Source organism: Leptonychotes weddellii, chromosome 8 (assembly GCF_054177405.1).
Source record: "Leptonychotes weddellii isolate Sample4059 chromosome 8, ASM5417740v2, whole genome shotgun sequence".
Taxonomy (NCBI): domain Eukaryota; kingdom Metazoa; phylum Chordata; class Mammalia; order Carnivora; family Phocidae; genus Leptonychotes; species Leptonychotes weddellii.
In genome coordinates this window covers 40,468,172-40,487,985 of record NC_138376.1, presented here as the reverse complement: position 1 = coordinate 40,487,985, position 19,814 = coordinate 40,468,172, and the positions used below count along the sequence as shown (strand labels likewise).

The window sequence follows — 19,814 nt, the reverse complement described above, 5'->3', positions numbered from 1 at the left end:
AACCCTGTGGTCAAGGCTGTGAAGTAGGTTAATAGAAGGTGATCTCAAATTCTGTCTCTCAGGGGGCACCTGGGTGGCTCAGTCGTTAAGCATCTGCCTTCGGCTCAGGTCATGATCCCAGGGTCCTGGGATCGAGCCCCGCATCGGGCTCCCTGCTCGGCGGGTAGCCTGCTTCTCCCTCTCCCACTCCCCCTGCTTGTGTTCCCTCTCTCGCTGTGTCTCTCTCTGTCATATAAATAAATAAAATCTTAAAAAAAAAAAAAAATCTGTCTCTCAGAATTTTGGATTCTATTTTGGAACCAAGAGGCGTCGACCACACACCAATATTCTTTCAAACCTAAAAACAGCAAACCTCACTATCCACACACATTGATGTTTCACCTACTTCTGTACTGTTCCTTTCTCACACGCATTCTTCTGTTCCTTAATTACTCCTTACAGGTAAATCCTAACACAAACAGCTTTAAATAGGAACCACCTAATAGATGTATTAAAATCGGTGTATAATCCTGGAGGATAAACCAACCAGAAGTAAAAAAAAAAAAAAAAAATGGTAAGAGTGAAACACAGGAGAAGAAAAAAGATTTGATGTTTTAAAAGTGACTTAAGTTGGGGCGCCTGGGTGGCTCAGTTGGTTAAGCGACTGCCTTCGGCTCAGGTCATGATCCTGGAGTCCCGGGATCGAGTCCCGCATCGGACTCCCTGCTTGGCAGGGAGTCTGCTTCTCCCTCTGATCCTCCCCCTCTCATGCTCTCTGTCTCCCATTCTCTCTCTCAGATAAATAAATAAAAAATCTTTAAAATAAAATAAAAGTGACTTAAGTCAATGAGTAGATAAAGCACAGACAGCTTAGAGGTGACTGAGTACCATTCTAATTCCAAAGTGGTGGCCCCCATTCCCATGCCTATTCCCACGGGCACTGGGGAGAGCACCACCTCCTGGTCCACTCCTTTGCATACCTGACAGAATCATACTGAAAAGATGGTCATTAAAAAAAGAAAAGAAAAGATGGTCATTGGCCAGGGACCTCTCTCCCTGGCCACAGCTCTCTACATAGAGCACAGCAAACTCTGGAGGCATTTACAGGAGACGTGTGATACTTTGTAATGTAACATCCTGGAACATAAGGTGGTTTTATAATGTAACATTAACTCTGAGGACTTTAAAATCTATCAGAGAGTTTCCTAAGCCTGATATGAAGTACACATTTATTCTGCAACTTTGGCATCTGTATTACATTCACCTACTTGTAAGTAATGTGACAAGAATGATGTATCCAGATGAGTTTGTTGAACCTCTGGTGGCCACTGGAACACAGCTGGAGCCCCACATGAAAACTCTGATCTGCTTCTTGCACAGGGACGCGACGGAAATATCTGTATTTGTAGTCAAGTGGCTTCTGTAAAAGAAAAGGTGTGTGAGCTATCATGAAACCTCCCCTCACTGATACATATAAATATTACAGGAATCTATTATGCAAGAGTGACACGAAAAGTAACAATCTCTGCACACAGTAGAGGGGTCTTGGGTATCAAATGAGAAGGTGGATAAGTGCCCTGAAAAATGTTAAGCATTCCAAAACTGTTTTCTCTCCATCATCAGCTCAGTTAATCAACACAATCACCCCCAGTGTTAAATATGATTGTACATTGCTGTTTAACGGCTGAAAGAATGAAGACTCCAGGAGGTCAAACAAGTTAACCAAAATTACACAGCAGCTGCAGAGCTGGAAATGAAAACTTCTGTCTTCTCCATGTAAGCCTAGTATTTCCTTCCACTGAAAATATGGGAATTTTTACAGAGGCAAAGTGATAAATTGGTGAAAGATGCAGAAGAAGCATGGAGTAGAATTTATCTTTTGCGGTAACAGTAAAAGAGTCAATGAAGAAACAGATGTGGACAAGGTTCATTAGAATCACACTTCTGCAAATACTGTTGCTAACAACACAAGAATGTCAACACTATGCATGGTTTCACTGTATCATATTCTGAAGAGAAAATTGGTACTCAACACAGGAGTTCCTAAACTCTTTTATAAGGTAAGACCTAAACAAGGGCCCATAACTCCCTAATTCTGACCTCAGGAAACTCATGGCCAAGGCCACAGCCATCGCAGCTACCTCTGCCCTTCAGACGGCTGCCCCAGAGCCCTGGAGCCTACCTGAGGCAGGCAGAGAAGCCGGCAACCGGTGGCCACAAGGTGAAGGGACACCGATGAAACCCTGCCCTAACTAACACATGATGCCAGGGAAGACAGGAGGATCTGATAGAAGGAAAACTTCTAAAAACTATTAATTATAAAAGCATTAGGCAAGTATTTATTCCAACTACATCACAACTGACTCTTTGGGTATCCATTTTTAAAACCAGGATTGAAAAACGCATACAAAGGAAAGTTATGAAAAAAATTAGGCCCTCAGTGTGTTAAGAGTTAAAAATACTGGAATGCAATAATTCAACAATATTTGCTTGGCATTTTTTTCCCTTTTGTAAGAACAGGAAGAAGGAAATTATCTTACTTTTTAGCTTATTTCCAGTAGAAATTGAAATTCTCTGTAAGAACACCCTTGAGAAAAAAATTATCTATATGAGCTAACTTAGGAAGGAAATCCCTTATGATTCAAAACAGGAATAGCTAAAAAAACATATTCAGGTATAATTTCACTAGTTATTTCATAGCACATTTTGGCTTTACATTTTCTAATGTGAAAGACCTGGACCAGAAAAGGAAATCATTTAGAGAAAAACAAGCTGATCCAATTAAAAAAACCCCCACATTTTAGAAAACCCTCTCTCTTCAGGGAGATGCTATAAGTCAACGTACATTTTGTGTAACAGTATATTTTATGAAACAGTATTTTCTTACCCTTTCTAATCAAGAATGCTTAAATGAGTAGGGTACTGAAATAAACAGAGAACCTTTAATTCCACTCACTCACCTCTTCTTTTTTCTTAGTTATCACAGCAAATACTTTGGTCTGATTGTCTGTATCTTGTGACAAGCGATAATGACCCAACAGAATTGCATCAGTTCTAAAAATTAAAAAATACAATTTAAGTCCAAGTCTATTAACCAGTTGTTACATGTATTTAAATAACCTAGGAAGTAATGGGTTCTAATAGTGGTTACTCAACTTGCCCGAGAAGAATCAGCTAGGATGTGAGTAAACCTAATTTGCTAAGGCTCCCAAGACCTACTGAAACATACTCCCCAGGCAGAGAGGCCCAGGCACTGGTATTTTTCACAAGGGCCGCTGTTGAGTGCTGTTTTTATCAGCCGGTACTAAGTTAAGGAAGCGCTGGATTACATTAACCTGCAAGTAACCACATGAAATGTGACCTGGATAGAAAACTATAGAAAAATACTACCTGGTACTCCTAGTTCTTAAACGAGGAACAATGGACTGAGGCTCCTCAGGGGTTGTCAACACCATCACATGGCCATCAGGGAAGAATCTTATGTACCTGTGTAAAAAGAAAAGAACACCAAAAAACACCACACACACACAAAGTATAAAACATGTCCTTATTTCCTGGCACCTAAACCTGTTCATTGCTGTGAAATCAAATCAGAAATACCACGGGCCAAAAAATCGGCAAAGCATCATTAAAACAAACACGACTGGCAACCTGTGAGGCCAGCGAAAAAGAAGTGAAGACAGTCTTACGTTTCCTAGAGGGAGCTGTCAAACTTTCAGTTTTACTCCTGAATAAAAATAAATACACCTCCGTTAAAGCTGTGTGTGTTTTTTCCTAAAGCACTAATTAAGGTCAAGAGTGAGATCTAATGATCATACACAGTTCACATGTCTCATTTCTCAAGGCCAATAACATCTGATGGCCATTAAGGCTGAAATGTAGAGCACGAGCTAATTGAAAAGGCAAATGAGTCCCACCAAAAGCAAAAAAACAAGGAAGAGCTCTAAAATGTAAAGTGATTCTTAGATTTAAAGGCTAGGAGGAATTAAATAATTTGTATTAACCTCCTGGTTCTCTGAGTGCAGTTCCTGTTACAAAACTGGATAAAAGTACTGAGGGTCATCATGTGGATAAATGCAAAAGCCACAAAGAACAGCTGCCCAGTAACTAATGAACTAATACTTGGAGAGAGAGAATTTTTCACTCACTCAGTTTACTACAGTTGTACCTGTAATATTCCACTTGGTGCCAGGCTCTATAGAAACCATCAAGAGACTGTTCCCCTTGACGAATGTATGTCGTTTTACTGATATACACTCCTATTAAAAAAAAAAAAGAAAGTTTTGGGTTTTTTTTTTAAGTAGGAACATAAATGAAACTTTTACAATCACCTAACATGTTTCCAGCTTTGTTTTTTTTAATTTATTATGTTATGTTAATCACCATACAGTACATCATCAGTTTTTGATGTAGTGTTCCATGACTCATTGTTGCATATAACAGCTTTATTTTTATTGTGGTTTCCTTTAAGTATGATCAGAGTATTCAGGTCTGTATTCTTAATTCAGGAAATTAAGACTGTGTACTTATCAAAAATCAGCATGCTAGACCACTATTTCTCCTGAGTTCTAAAGAGTTCAACTTACCATCAAACCGAACACGGGGCCTTTCTAAAAACATCTCTCTCCAGGATGTGTATGGAACAAGTTTAATACAGCTTCTGCCCCAAACTTTCAAGCAGGCCAAACGCCATATCTCAGGGTCTCTAGGTAATAAAAGCATAATACCAATTTATAAAAATGGCTAAGTCCCTAAATGCAGAAATACTTCTGCAAGCATTTGATGAGCACCTGCAAGGCACTGACCAGGGCTCTGGAGACAGACAGACGAGGCAAAGGCCCTGCTGTTTTCCTTGTGGGAAAGCAAACGAAAATGAAGAAAACAAAGAGAAAAGTTTCAGATAGTGTGCTCAGTGCAAAAGCAAATGAAGCAGGGTACACAGAGCAGGACAACTGCGATCGGGAAAGAGAGACTATTTCAGGTACAGCAGCCAGAAAGTACCTATGCAGAAGCCACAGCAAGTGCAAGGCTCTCGGGGGGTGTGACCGGTGCGCTCGACGAGGATCACACGGTGGTGGAAGACTAAGCCAGGTTCACAGGCTACACGACTGGAGAGGCAGCGAGGGGCAGGGGAGCGAGGGGCGTACAGGCTGTTTAGGTGACATGGATGCCACTGAGAGCTGAGTGTGATTTATGCTTTCAAAAGAGCACTCTGGTGGTCTGCTCTCGGGGTGCTCTAGGGATATAGGAGGGGAAGCAGGCCACTGCCGTAACCCAGACTGGCTGTAACAGGGGCAGAGCAAGAAGGGTCCCTGGACAAGGGCGAAATGGTCAGACTAGAGATCTGTTTTTAGGGTAGCACCAACAAGAATCTGTTATGGCATTAGTGTACAAAACTGAATTTTTTTTTTAAAGATTTTGTTTATTTATTTGAGAGACAGAGTGAGCGAGAGAGAGAGAGAGCACAGAAGCAGGGGGAGAGGGAGAGGGAGAAGCAGACTCCCCTGCTGAGCAGGGAGCCCAACATGGGGCTCCATGCCAGGACCTTGGAATCATGACCTGAGCTGAAGGCAGCTGCTTAACCGTCTGAGCCACCCAGGCGCCCCACAAAGCACGTATTTTTATGTAAAATATCCATGAAAGATTACCAGCCTCAAATCATTTTATACTAAACTACGATTATTCTTCACATAGCAATAATTTAAAAGTACAGGATAACTTCTAATGGGCCAAAAAAAAACTCTAGTGCAATCTAAATTTAAATCATTACCACTTAATGGGTTTAGAGTTATTTAAAGATGACTTGAGTTTATTTTCCTAGCACAATTCTTTTTCCAACTCAGCTAGGCTAGCATGCAGACCACCCTATGGACGTGATACGTGTGCCTACCTCTGCTGTACCTAAACGCTGTACCCTGGAAACCTAGTGCATTCTAGCCTTTAGGGGCTAAGCGGTTTGGGGAAATCACATACATACAGCTTAGGCAAAACCGTTCATTCTACGTTTTTACTCAGAATATCGATCGTTTTCTTTTTTTTTTAATCAAAACTGGCAAAAGACCATAATTCTTTTTTCACCACTGCCTGAGTTGTTTTAGAAAGATGAAGTACCTGGCACAGATATAGAATCCTCTGCACACCTGCGACAACTGCTCTAATGACCGGAGGTCCAAGTCACTAGACACCACCCATCGGAATATGTACATCAGGACCTCCATTGGCAGCTCTGCAAAAGAAAATCATCCCTTCAGCGACTCTCCTCGGTTACTCTACCATCTCGTTCTCGGTGCAGGCAGCCTCAGTACTCCCAGACATGTGTGAATCACACCCTCAGTATGGCGCAGAGCTGTGCACGACTGTATTTGATTATCCGAAAGTCATAATGGTTTCTAACGTCAAGACACAAATGTTTTTTTCAGTACAGAACAGATCAGAAGCTACTTTTATAAAGCACCCTTTCCTTCAAAAGATCATTTTAGCACCAAGAGATATTAAAATAAGTGTTATTAAAATAGTCTGATATGTATATCTGTGTATATATATACATAATCCATTTGCATTTGCTAACACTAAAAACTTATTTTCATCTCCTTGAATATTTTCAAGTGTCCTCCTCTGGAAAATCCCCAATTGAACATTTAACATATAAAAATTAAAAAACACTCACTTTTATTAAGATCTTTTCATTTGAGAGAGAGAGAGAATGTGTAAGCACAAGCCAGAGGGGCAGACGGAGAGAGAGACTCTCAAGTAGACTCCGTGCTGAGCGCAGAGCCCTGGGGTTCGATCTCACAACCTGAGCTGAAACCAAGAGTCGGGACATTTGACTGAGCCACCCAGGTGCCCCAAAACATTCATTTTTAAACAGGCAGCCTCCCTCAGGCTGAAATGCCTGATGACACCAGCCTTCCTCTAATTTTCTTGGCTGCTTCAACAACTCAGATACCCTTTTAGATCTTCACTGAATAAAGCAGGGCATCCTTGAACTGCACTACAAACTCCTTTCTACTTCAATTTTGAAAAGCTTATTAGTATATGCAAACAGTAATTATAACCAGCTCTCCCAACGTACTTTGAACTAGAGCAATTATCTGGCAAGTTATCTGGCCCTGTAAGTTTGGAAAACGTAAATCTAAAGTGAAAGTGTGCCTCCCTGAGTTCTAACCACCATGAACTCATACCTGATATGTGAGTCTGATTGCTCTCCAGCTCAGGCTGACACAGTTTGAGCACAGACTCCTGAAACGTGAGCTGCTGCTGGAAGCACGACAAGAGGTCTGCCATCTTGCTGTCATCGTCATTATCTTCCATGCTGAAAAAGGAGGGAGGTGAATAAATTAAGTGCTTTGTTCCACAAAAGTAGAGCTTAGAAACTGATTTTTCATTGTACTTGCAAATCTGCTTCAGAAAAAGTCATCTAAAAGCAAACTGTCTTAACTACTTCCTTGATTTGATAAAAGTTTATTCTGCCTCACAAAGGAGGGCCATACCAAGTCTTCTGACAAAAAAAGCTTCAGCAATTTTCATTCTCACCCAGAAAAAAATAGAATTTTGGATACACGTGTTGAGATTTAATTAGTCCATTTTATCGTAGAGATTTCTTGAGTTAGTGAAAAAGATAATTTGTAAATATATTCCATACAATGTGACTACAATCCATTCTAATTGGATAAAAATCAAATATACAGATGTCACCTGTGGTTCTTACTTACCAAGGGTTTTCTAACAGATGTGCCTTATCACCCTACCTTAAGAGAGGAAAAGATGTAATTTAAAGAATCTTAGCACGGCCCACAAATCATCGACCAATCATCTAAACAAAAGAGTACTTTAGAGTTTAAAAAAAACCTGCCTTTAATTTTTGCTGAAATTAACCTTAAAAGCGATCAGACCTACAAAAGGCCTAGATGAGGATGAGGTCCGAAGACCCAGAAGGGCTAATTATACCCTAATTATACAACAAAAGCACGTGTGGCAGAGGCTAGGCGGGCACAAGGGCTGCTCTACCAGCATTTCACAGAAGGCAGAAAACAAGAACAAAACCAGGAGAGAGATTTTCAGGGATCATTAGACCTGATAAGAAAAAAAACAACTGTATCCTTCAACTGTATCCTTCAAGAACTTTCACTACATCTGGGTTTGTACAAAGGGATGGGAAGGAGAAGAAATGCTTCATCCACGTTTTAATATAGCCTTTCTCAATAGCACCTGCATCTATTCACAAAACTGGCTAAGAGCTGAGTCTAAAAGCCTGCCTGAGTATAAAGAAGGCTTAGAAAAAGCCCACTTGATTCGTTTTGAGTTTGAACTACCTCACACTGTTAAATTTCATTTGGTGAACAACACCATTAGCCTCCAAGTTCAAAAACACAATTAAGACTGATTTCATTGGCATGTCTTTACTATCCAGAGCTTGAGTGTTAATACTGTAAGTGATTTAAAAAAACACTGGCAATGAGCACATGTTATCCATAAAGGTAACTTCTTAATTATTTCATGACAGAGGTAACACCATAACATGATGGTAATACTTTATTACTAAAAACACTATATTCCTATGTATTGCTCATTTCTAACCTGACATTTTCTTATAGGTAGAGACTCTCCTCCCTTCTAATATGAGCAAATTGAGCTTTTGGACACAGATTAAGCCAAAATAATTTTATATAATTGGCTTGCAAATAACTTCAAAAGCATTGGCTTCAAAATATGTTCTCTTGATCTTTATCCATGTAAAACTATCAATGCCACTTTATGACTTTGATTCAAGTGGCATCTACCCAAAGAAACATGGCTTCTATCCTGCACCTGGGCTTTAAACAAACGTTACAGTCTTGGGACGTCTGGGTGGCTCAGTCGGTTAAGCATCTGCCTTCAGCTCAGGTCATGATCCCAGGGTCCTGGGATAGAGTCCCACATCGGGCTCCTTGCTCAGCAGGAAGCCTGCTTCTCCCTCAGCCTGCCACTCCCCCTGCTTGTGCTCGCTTGCTCACTGACAAATAAATAAATAAAATCTTAAAAAAAAAAAGTTACAGTCTTAACAACGTCCTCACAGATACCTTAAGAGAATAATAAAGTCATTATAATTCAGCATTTTCTTAATAAAATGAAAAAACTTTTAAAAAATGTATAGCTTCAAATATATCAAAAAGCAGAAAGACTAGTCTGATGAAACCCCATGTACCCATCACCCAATTTCAACCATTATTAACATTTTGTCAACTTTGGCCTAATTATATCTTAATAGGTTTGACTTTTTTAAAAAAGGTTTCAGAAAGCTGAAATGTGTCTTTTAATTTACTTTCAATAATCACTGCTTTTATTTAAAAAAACTCATCACCTTATCTTCATTATATCTGTTTAAAACGTGCATTTCTATATTTTAATCTTAAAATTTCCCTAACTAAAAAAAATTTCTACAACTTTATAAATAAGTCTTTATACTAAAGACTATGTAATTTAACAGAATTACCACCATCTTCTTATCACGGTTAAGAGTCAACAGGGCAAAGATGCTTAGTTTTAACAAACTCTATGTATTACTGTCTATCAAATTATATACGCACTAGCTGTTTCCAACGCCATCACCATCTGGAGACCGGGTATAAGTAATCTTGAACTCTATATCAGGTACAAGTTGCATAGCCCTACGATAAAACTTGATGGCTAAAAGAAGAAATAAAGCTAAATTAGCTATGACCACACATTTTTGTCATTTCCTTTGATTACCCGTAACTGGTTTAATTTGGTAACTTTCTTTACAAACAGCCAAATTCCTTTTTTCTATATGCAGTAGTAGTTCAGTGAACAAACTTATTTCCAAGCCTTACTACTCAGAAGTAACCTTTCTTTTTTCTAAAGTTAACACATTATAGCAGCTTAAGCACGTCGTATTTCACTCTCTGCTGTTTGCCCTTCCCACCTTCTCCCTCAGCCTTGTACTGTTAGAAGTGATCTTACTTGGTTGTCTTCAGGCTTTGGAAATGCAATTGCTGTAGCCCCAAGAAAAACACTTTTAAGCAACCTTTTCTTTCTAGGATGCAGAGTTGAGGATAATCAAATGCTTCTTACTAGGTAGAATAAAGAGTTTTTTTGAATTTAACCTTCAAATCCAATTTCCTTTAGTCCAGCTGCCCATTATTTAGCTAAATAACCTTTAAAACCTATTTTCTTACAAAGTTCCTGGCCAGGTGGTTTACAGCTATGATAGTTGGTAATCTCTCCCACAAAGCTATACAACAGAACTTGAGACTGCAGAAGCCAACTAGCTCTTCTTCCCTTAGATGGACTCTATTCAATTCAATATATTCTGCTGTGTTCTATTACTCTGGGTGAATTACTGTATAATAAATGGAGATGAGACTCTCACAAACTAATGAAGACTGTGGAAGGAGTTCACCATTTGGGCTCTTTTAATATCTGAGTAAAAATATCACTAGAAGAAACTTGCCAATAAAATGCAGTAATCCTGAAAATGTTATTTTGGGGATATTTTCAAGTGATTCAAGCACAAGCATTTTTCCCATGCTCCAATTTTTAGCTTTATTATCACAAAATGGAAGCCTACTTACACATCTAATACAGTAAAATGCCCCATCGCTCTGTTTATGCATTTCTAATGGGTTAATAAAAGAGACAATTAAAGCTGAAGATTATTCCTTTGTGTAAAATGTAAATTAGAAAATGTGTATGTTCCTGAAACTATCTTTTATATTCCCCTCCTTTGAAGTAGTTTTCACCCATAATAGAATACACTATTTTAAAATGAGAAACAATTATTTTTAAGACTTTAATAATGAAGAATACTAAAACCTAAATGTAGACCAATATGATGTTTCACAGCAATATTTTTTGAAAAGACATTATATAGAAATACAATGTTTAGTTTTGATTTGGTAGAAAATTTCAAATAAAGGGAGACTGATGTCTATATATCAAATTTATTCTAGTTAAGAAAAAATTGTTCAGTAACTGAGAGTTGTTATTCAGAAATATCATGACCACATGATCCTGGGCCCTGAGTTTTTTTACCTTCATAGAGAGCTCCATTCTGTTCTTCTTCTACTGCTTTTAGGAAGAGTTCTCGAGCCTATAAAAATAGTGAAATGCAATTTTTGAAAGTCTGTATTAAAAATGAGTATGCGTGGCAGGACAGCCTTTCCAACAAAAGTGGAACAATTGGACACCCATAGGCAAAGTAATTAACCATGACCTAAACCTCACATCTTACATAAAAATTAACTCAAAAATGGATCATGGACTTAAATGTAAAATACAAAACTTTTAGGGAAAAAACATTTAAAAAATCTTGGAGACCTACAGCTGGGCAAAGAGTTCTTATACTTGATCCCAAAAAGCACAATCCATAAAAGGAAAGGTTGATAAACTGGATCTCATCAAAATTAAAAGCTTTTGCTTGATAAAATACCCTGAGGATGAAAATATAAGCTACAGGCTGAGAGAAAGAATGTACAAGCCACTTACTCAACAGAGGACTGTATTTAGAATAAAGAACACTCAAAACTCAACAAACATAAGCAACGCAATTAGAAAAGACAACATATTACACAGAGAAGAGATAAAGGTGATAAACAGCACATGAAAAGATACTTAACATCCTCAGCCATTAGGGAAATACAAATTAAGATCACAATGAGGTATCACTACATGCCTATCAGAAGAGCTAAAAAGGAATGACAACCCGAAGGGCCGACGAGGCTGTGGAGACGCTGGACCACTCACTCATACCCTGCTGCTGGAAACATAAAATGGTGCAGCCACCCTGGAAAATCCCTGGGCAGTTTCTTTTAACCAAATAGGCACTTAACATACAACCAAGCAATTGCACTCCTAGGCCAGAGAAATGAAAACTTACACTCATGCAGAAATCTGCACATGAATATTCACAGCAGCTCTATTAATCGCCAAACACTGGGAACAACCCAAATGTCCTTCAACTGGTGAAGAGTTAAACAAACTGGGGTGCACCCATACCATGCAATACCACTGGACAATAAAAAAGAACTACTGTTATACACAAGCTTGGATGGATCCCAGGGGAATTCCGCTGAGTGAAAAACGCCCATCTCAGAAGGTTATATACTGGATGATTCCACTTATGCAACATTTTTGAATATCAGAGTTAGAGAACTGGAGAAGAGATTAGTGATTGCCAGTGGTCAGGAATGGTCAGGGAGTGGGGGACGGGAGAGAACTATAAAGGTGTAGAAAGAGGGAGCACTGCGGTGCTACCACAGTCTGGATCTTGATCATAGTAGTGGTTACAGGAAGATATACATATACTAAAACTGCATAGAACTATTTATATGCATGCACACAAAAAAGTGCTTATAAATCTGGGAGGTCCGAATAAGCTCTGTGCATGGTACCAATGTCTATTTCCTACTTTTTGATACGGTACTACAGCTATGCAAAATGTCATCACTGAAGGAGAAAGGGTGAAAGGTACACGTGACTTCCCTGTACCTATGTTTCTGTAATTATTTTCAAAATAAAAATTAAAACAAAACGGATATGGAAGTTTTTGGTTATCATGGTAATTTCAACTACTTAATGGCAAATTGCTTGTAAAAAAATCTGCATAAAGATGACAGCCTCTATGGAACAGGAAAAATGGAAAGTGTGCTGTGCCTACTTCATGCAAGTACTAAAAAGAGGTGAACAATTAGATAGCATTCCAAATTTTTTCAGTGCAAGCACTTTCAAAACTTTCCAGAAGAAGGAAATAATTAATGCATCATTATACATTTGTTCAACTCAAAATGTAACAAAATACTGCATTAAGATCTTTGCAAAGGTGTTAACATTTGAACAAGTTTTTCTCCTTTTGGGCTTCTGCTAATAAATTCAGAGGCATCGCTATTTTAGAGACCAAATGAATCTTAGGGATCTATAAATTGCCAAAGACAGTTCCATGAAGACACCGTACCTCTAGAAAGCCCATAAGGAGTGGTGGTATCCTCCAAAGTACCTAGAAGTAGTAGTGAAGGATGGACATACCAGTATATTTTTGCACACGAGGAAAAATCTTGTAAGTTATGTGCTTATGTCACCAGAATACAACTCTAATGATCACCTACTTACGACTCCGAAAACTCTCACGTGCAATTAAGAAAAAAAAGTTACTTTGCCACAATGTCCATAATACTTAACTTTTCTTCTTTTGCCAGTTCTTGCTTTCCTTTGGTGTCTGCTGCTTTCAGTAAAGAGCCTTTTGTTGCTCTGCAAGGCCGAGTTTCTAAATTGCTAGAGCCTACACCTGGAGCAAGTTCAAACATCCACTGAGCTCGGAACATCTGGAGCTGTGCCTAAGGAAAGAAAAGGACTTTAGGGCTCATCAAGGAAGAGTAGCTTAACCCTGGACAATTTATCAACAGGTCCAACATCAATTTCCATATAAATACATATTCTAAGACTAGAAAACATGTTTTTTTAAATTACTAAACTAACATTCATTCAATGCGTTATCTTCTAAAATTATGTTCTGTTTAAATCTTTAAAGAAATCATGAAGAGTTGCCTAGGTTTGTCTATATGGGAAAGGTACATGGGAAAAATCTAACGGTATCAGAAAACCAAGTTCTGGTTAGAACTGGAAATATAAGCCATCACCTAGGGGCTGAACTCAGAAGCTTTCAAACATTTGTTTACCTGGAATACATCATCTACTAGACGTGAAAAGGACTGTTAAAAATTCTGTAGTTGAACCCTAAATCTTTCTTTCAAAAGCATTCTTTTTTTTAAAAAGGAAATACTTCCTCTTATATATGTAATAAAAATTTTTAAATATAGAAAAAGTGAAGTTCCCCTGTGTGATGGATTCTTCCTTGCTGCCCAGATCCCTTCAGGAAGGAAGGCACTGATTAGCCCACCTGCTGGGACCACTACAATTAACAGCCCTCAGCTGTCAGCCCGTCCAGAGCATTGCCTAGGCAGGATCATGCCCCTTCCCAGGCGATCCCTACCCAATGACTGATCAACAGCTGATAAGAGTCTGAAAGGCTCTGGTTCCTCCATACTCAGAACTCCTGAAGAAGTGGCTAAGGCGGTCCATTAAGACGGTACAGCATGAGGCGCCTGCGTGGCTCAGTCGGCTAAGCGGCTGCCTTCGGCTCAGGTCATGATCCCAGGGTCCTGGGATCGAGTCCCGCATCGGGCTCCTTGCTCAGCAGAGAGCCTGCTTCTCCCTCTGCCTGCCTGCCACTCCCCCTGCTTATGCTCTCTCTCTCTCTCTCTCTCTCTCTGTGTCAAATAAATAAATAAAATCTTTGAAAAAAAAAAAAAGATGGTACCGCAGCTGGACTTCTCCCTTTGCCCACTCCGGCTTCCTCCCTTTCCCCCGCCCGCCTTCCATAGGTGTGGATCCCAAAAGCACTCCCTAGTACACCTCCCTCATCATAGTCTCTACCTTAAAATCTGTTCTCTGGGAACCCAACCTGAAATACCCCTCCTCCCAAAGAAGGCCATTATCAATACAACTGTGTATATTATTCCTAGATCTTTTTGAAGAGGCATATATAAAATATGTAAGTTTTTAAAATAATTTTTCTTGCCATTCTGAACAGTTCTGGTTCCCACCCTCCTACTTTTAACACAAAACATACCTATGCCCTGTGGAATCTTTGGTAACACTGAATGTCTGCTAGATGATACATTCCAAATAAGTATTATAAAGCTTATAAATTCAGTAAGATTCATTAATGTAATTACAACGAATATTTTTCTATTTCAATGCACAAGGATTTGCCCCATCCTTTCAAATGACTGCAGTGTATTTCACTGTATGAATAGACCATTACTCAATACAAGTGATGGATATTTAGGTTGTAGTCTATTTTTTCATATAACAATGCTATAATAAACATTTTTGTACATTTATATTTACTCAGTTCCCCATCATTTCCTTAAGATTAATTTTCTAGAAATAAGATTGCTTCATCGGGGCACCTGGTTCGCTCAGTCAGTTAAGTGTCTGACTCTTGATTTCGGATCAGGTCATATCTCAGGGTTGTGAGATCCAGCCCCTCACTGGGCTCCATGCTCAGTGCTTAGTCCGCTTGAAATTCTCTCTCTCCCTCTCTGCCCCTCCCCCCAATTCATGCACATACACTCTCTTATTCAAAATAAATAAATCTTTTTTTTTAAGATTTTATTTATTCATTTGAGACACAGATACAGAGAGAGAGAGCATGAGCAGGGGGAGAGCCAGAGGGAGAGGGAGAAGCAGGCTTCCCACTGAGCCAGGAGCCTGATGTGGGGCTTGATCCCAGGACTCTGGGATCAGGACCCAAGCAGAAGGCAGACGCTTAACCATCTGAGCCACCCAGGCGCCCCTCAAAATAAATAAATCTTTAAAAAATAATTGCTTGAGGGGCGCCTGGGTGGCTCAGTCACCCAGGAAGCCTGCTTCTCCCTCTCCCACTCCCTCTGCTTGTGTTCCCTCTCTCGCTGTGTCTCTGTCAAATAAATAAATAAAATCTTTAAAAAAAAAAATTGCTTGATCAAAGGGGATGTTTTTCATTTTGTTCCATATTGCTACTCTGCCCTCCAAAAAAGTTGTAGCAATTTACACTTCATGTACATTGCTTGAGTGTTCTCAAAGCCTGGACAACAATGGGCACTGTTCACCAATCTGATTAAGAAAAATCTCAATGCAGATTTAATCTGTATTTCAAAAATCATGAGACTAATTATCTCTTCAAATATTTAATAGCCATTTATATTATTTTTTCCATTAGTTGTCCATTCATATCTTTCCATCTTGTGTCACTCATACTAATTTATAAGGATGTTCCATATACTGAGGGTGGGTATCAATCCTCTGCCAATATACAGTAAATAGCTTTTCTAGCTAATCATTTCTCTTGATTTATGATGCCTCGTCTACATATAGGTTTTAACTTTTAGGTGGTCAAATCTGTCAATCTTTTTAAGGTGATGGGTTTTCAGTTATGCCTTGTTTGGAACATATATCAAACTCATAATGCCAATTATTGTTATCTTCAGTGTGAGCACTTTCAAAAGTTTCCAGAATAAGAAAATAATTAGTGCATCATTATACATTTGTTCAATGCAAAATATAACAAAATACTGCATTAAGACCTTTGCAAAGATGTTAACATTTGAACAAGTTTTTTCTCCTTTTGGGCTTCTGCTAATAAATTCAGAGGCATTGACCTTTTAGAGACCAAGTGAATCTCAGCGGTCCATAAATTACCAACAAGAGTTCCATGAAGGTAGTGTACCTGTAGGAAAGAAGCCCATGAGGAGCCCATGATACTTTGGTATCATCCAAAGTACCTAGAAGTAGTAGTGAGGGATAGATCAACTGGTTCTGCTGCTTGTGGAAACTGGTGAATGGGAGGATCCTGAGCTCTCCTTCTCTGATGGACATACCAAGACAACATCCACCACCACTAATTCTGTAAATAACCTGAAGAGGCAGAACAGATCTCCCACAGCGAGTTGTAGAGAGAAGACCTCTTTGAAAAGGGTAGGAGGGGCAGGTTCACAGCTGGGAACCAATTCCCCAGGGTGACTAACCACTAACAGGAGGGACATCACAGCATAGAGGAGCGAAGGGATCAAATCCCACACCAGGCCTGGGAAGAGGAGTTCCCATTACATCTGGCTTTGAAAATCAGTAAGGCTGAATTCCAGGAGATCCAGATAGCTATTGGAAAAGGAGTCTCCATCCTTAAAGGGTCAGCACACTAAAAACTCCACCAGGAAATAGCACAGAAGTAGCACTTTGAAAATGCTGGGGTATACATATAGGGCATTTATTAATTCTAGGACATGTGCCAAAGGGGCGGGTATCTGCAGGAGAGTTCTCTAGGAACAAAAGTACTGGTGGGTGCCATTTTTCTTCCCTCCCGTAGCCTGAATAGTTGGATGCATGCAGGAGCTAATTCTAACAGTATCCCTCTCCCTTGGTAGCACTGTATGTCCGGCTGCTGTATTTACCTGTAGACTTCCCACCTTAATAGACACCCATCCAAAACAGCTCTATGACCGCTACAGCCAGCAGGCAGGCCTGGCCAGTACCAGCATACCTCCTAGTGACTCCTATCATCGGAAAGGTGATAACCCCACACAACAGCATGTCAATTCCTGTAGCCAGCCTCTTTGCTGGCTGTGCAGGAAGCAAGCCCTGCCCTTCGCTGTGCCTGCAGCTGTCAGTAGCAGTTAACTGCAGGCAGCCAACATGAAGACTGACTCCAACAACTATAAAGCCCATGGCAGCTACAGCTGGGCATCTAACAGCACCAGGAGCAAAACCTGCCCTGTGCGCCTGCAGGAAGAAGCAGATCACTGAAACCAGCTGGAACGAGGGCAGACCAGCATGCCACCCATCAGCATGCCTGTATCAATCACAGCTCATCCACAACAGGAGGGCAAACACAGACTACACAGTGGACACTTATGGCGTGCCTGGTTCTGGTGCGCAGGGAACTGAGCTACAGGGCACCTCAGGACTTCTTCCACACAAGGCCACTACTTTCAAGATCAAGACATGTAGCTGACCTATCTAATATAAAGAAACACAGAGAGTCAGACAAAATGAGGAGACAGAAGAAAATGTCCCAAATGAAAAAACAAGACAAAAATCGCCAAAAAAAAGCTAAATGAAACCAAGACAAGCAATGTGCCTAATAAAGAGTTCAAAGTAATGGTCATAAAGATACTCAACAGAGTTACAAGTGGATGAACTCAGTGGGAACTTCAACCAAGAGATAGAAAATATAAAAAAGAACCAATCAGAGCTGAAGAACTCAGTAACTAAAATGCAAAATACACGAGAGGGAATCAACAGCAGATCAGAGGACACAGAAGAATGGATCAGTGATGCAGAAGACAGGATAATGTAAAGCAACCAAGCTCAATAGCAAAATGGAAAAAGAATAATAAAAAATAATAGGTTAAGGGACCTCTGCAACATCATCGAGTGTAATTTGTATTATAGGGGTTCCAGAAGGCGGGGGGAGGGGGGCAGAAAACTTATTTCAAGAATACCTGAAAACTTCCCTAATCTAGAGAGGGAAACAGACATCCAGGTCCAGGAAGCGCAGAGAGCCCCAACAAGATGAACCCAAGGAAGTCCACACCAAGACCCATAATTAAAATGGCAAAAAGTAATGATAAAGAGAGAATCTTAAAAGCAGCAAAAGAAAACAGTTCCATATGAGGGAAACCCCATAAGGCTATTAGCTGATTTTTCAGCAGAGACTTTGCAGGCCAGAAGGGGGTGGCATGCTATAATCAAAGTGCTGAAAGGAAAAAAACCTACAACCAAGAATACTCTACTCAGCAAGGCTATTACTCAGAGTAGGAGAGACAGGGTTTTCCAGACAGAAAAAAGTTAAAAAAATTCATCACCACTAAACCAGCCTTATAAGAAATGTTAAAAAGAATCCTTTAAATGGAAAGTAAAGGCCATAACTAAAAGAAGGTGTTGATAGAAAAAAAATTCACTGGTAAAAGCAAACATACAGTAAAGGTAGTAGAGTAATTCTTAGGAAGCCAGTATAAAAGTTGAACTAATGTAATAAAATCAATTATATCTATAAAAATTAGTCAAGGGATACACAAACTAAAAAGATGTAAAATAAGACATCACATACAAAGAACAGGGAATGGGTATTGAAAAGTTAGAGCTTTAGAATGCATTTGAACTTAAGTGACCGTCAACTTAACATAGACTGTTGTATGCACAGGATGTGATAAATGAACCCCATGGTAGCCACACATGAAAAAACCATAATAGATACACAAAAGATAAAGAAGGAATCCAAACATAACACTAAAGAAAGCCATCAATCACAAGGGAAGAGAGGAAGAGAAGAAAAAAGGAACAGAGGAAAGCTACAAAACCCAAAAAACAATGAACAAAATGGCAATAAGAATACACCTATCAACAAGTACTTTAAATGTAAATGGACTAAATGCTCCAATGAAAAGACAGTGTGGTGAATGGATTAAAAAATAAGACCCACCTATATGCTGCCCACAAGAGACTCACTTCAGAGTCTGAAAGATGGTGGCAGAGTAGGATGGTGGCAGAGTAGGAGGACCCTAGGATCGCTTCATCCCACAAATACAACTAGATAACTATCAAATCATCCTAAATACTTCAGAAATTGACCTGAAGACTGGCAGAACAAATTCCACAACTAAAGGTAGAGAAGAGGTGACATCAAAGAAGATAGAAGTGTGGAGACACAGCCTGGGAGAGAAATAGATCATGGACACTCTAGTGGGGAGGGAGTCACAGTTGCAGAGAAGGGCTAGAGACAGACTAGCACACAGGAGAGAGCAAAGAGTGGACACTTGCTTATACCAAACCCCACCACCCCATGCTCCAGAGGTACCACCCTTCCAGTCACAACTGCCTCAGTCCCATTGTGGCAGGCCCCTTCTCCCCTAGAAGCCCAACCCAAACCCCTGCCCACATGTTTCCCAACGCAGGAGTTTTGCAGGGCCTCAGTTCTGGTGGCAGTGGTGACAGGTGTCATATCATAAGCAGACCAGAGCACACCTGGTTAAAACTCAACACTTTCAGGCCAGGGACCAAATACTGCCCATAATAGGCAAAGAGAGCCTCTTCAGACTGGCCTGAAGGATATAGCAGCCAGGACATAACAGCAGAGTGCACATAGCACACACTGGAGACACTCCCTGAAGCACCAGGCCCTGGGGAATAGGAGACACTAGACTACAGGGCACTACAAGACCTCTTCTTCATAAGGCCAGTACCCTCAAGAACAGGAGACACAGCTGACTTTCCTAACACACAGAAGTAGGCACAGAGACTTA

At 39.9% G+C, this 19,814-nt stretch overlaps 1 protein-coding gene and 1 long non-coding RNA gene across 5 annotated transcripts in view; both read right to left on the bottom strand.

Annotated features, from left to right (window-relative positions):
- The window catches only part of LOC145723015 (uncharacterized), a 99,307-nt gene that overhangs the window by 35,595 nt on the left and 43,898 nt on the right, over positions 1–19,814 (bottom strand). The window lies entirely within an intron of this gene.
- The window catches only part of FBXO9 (F-box protein 9), a 39,229-nt gene that overhangs the window by 8,970 nt on the left and 10,445 nt on the right, over positions 1–19,814 (bottom strand). For 2 of the 4 annotated variants that reach the window (XM_081828422.1, XM_081828423.1), the window contains exons 3-12: positions 13,154–13,307; positions 11,011–11,070; positions 9,546–9,645; positions 7,161–7,291; positions 6,091–6,205; positions 4,566–4,684; positions 4,148–4,238; positions 3,370–3,465; positions 2,940–3,033; positions 1,248–1,399 (exon numbers count right to left, since the gene is read on the bottom strand). In XM_081828422.1, the coding sequence (XP_081684548.1) occupies positions 1,248–1,399; positions 2,940–3,033; positions 3,370–3,465; positions 4,148–4,238; positions 4,566–4,684; positions 6,091–6,205; positions 7,161–7,291; positions 9,546–9,645; positions 11,011–11,070; positions 13,154–13,307 (1,112 nt within the window). Of the gene's footprint in view, positions 1–1,247; positions 1,400–2,935; positions 3,034–3,369; positions 3,466–4,147; positions 4,239–4,565; positions 4,685–6,090; positions 6,206–7,160; positions 7,292–9,545; positions 9,646–11,010; positions 11,071–13,153; positions 13,308–19,814 lie in introns of those variants that run through there. The other 2 variants (XM_081828425.1, XM_081828424.1) reach the window with 2 other exon arrangements.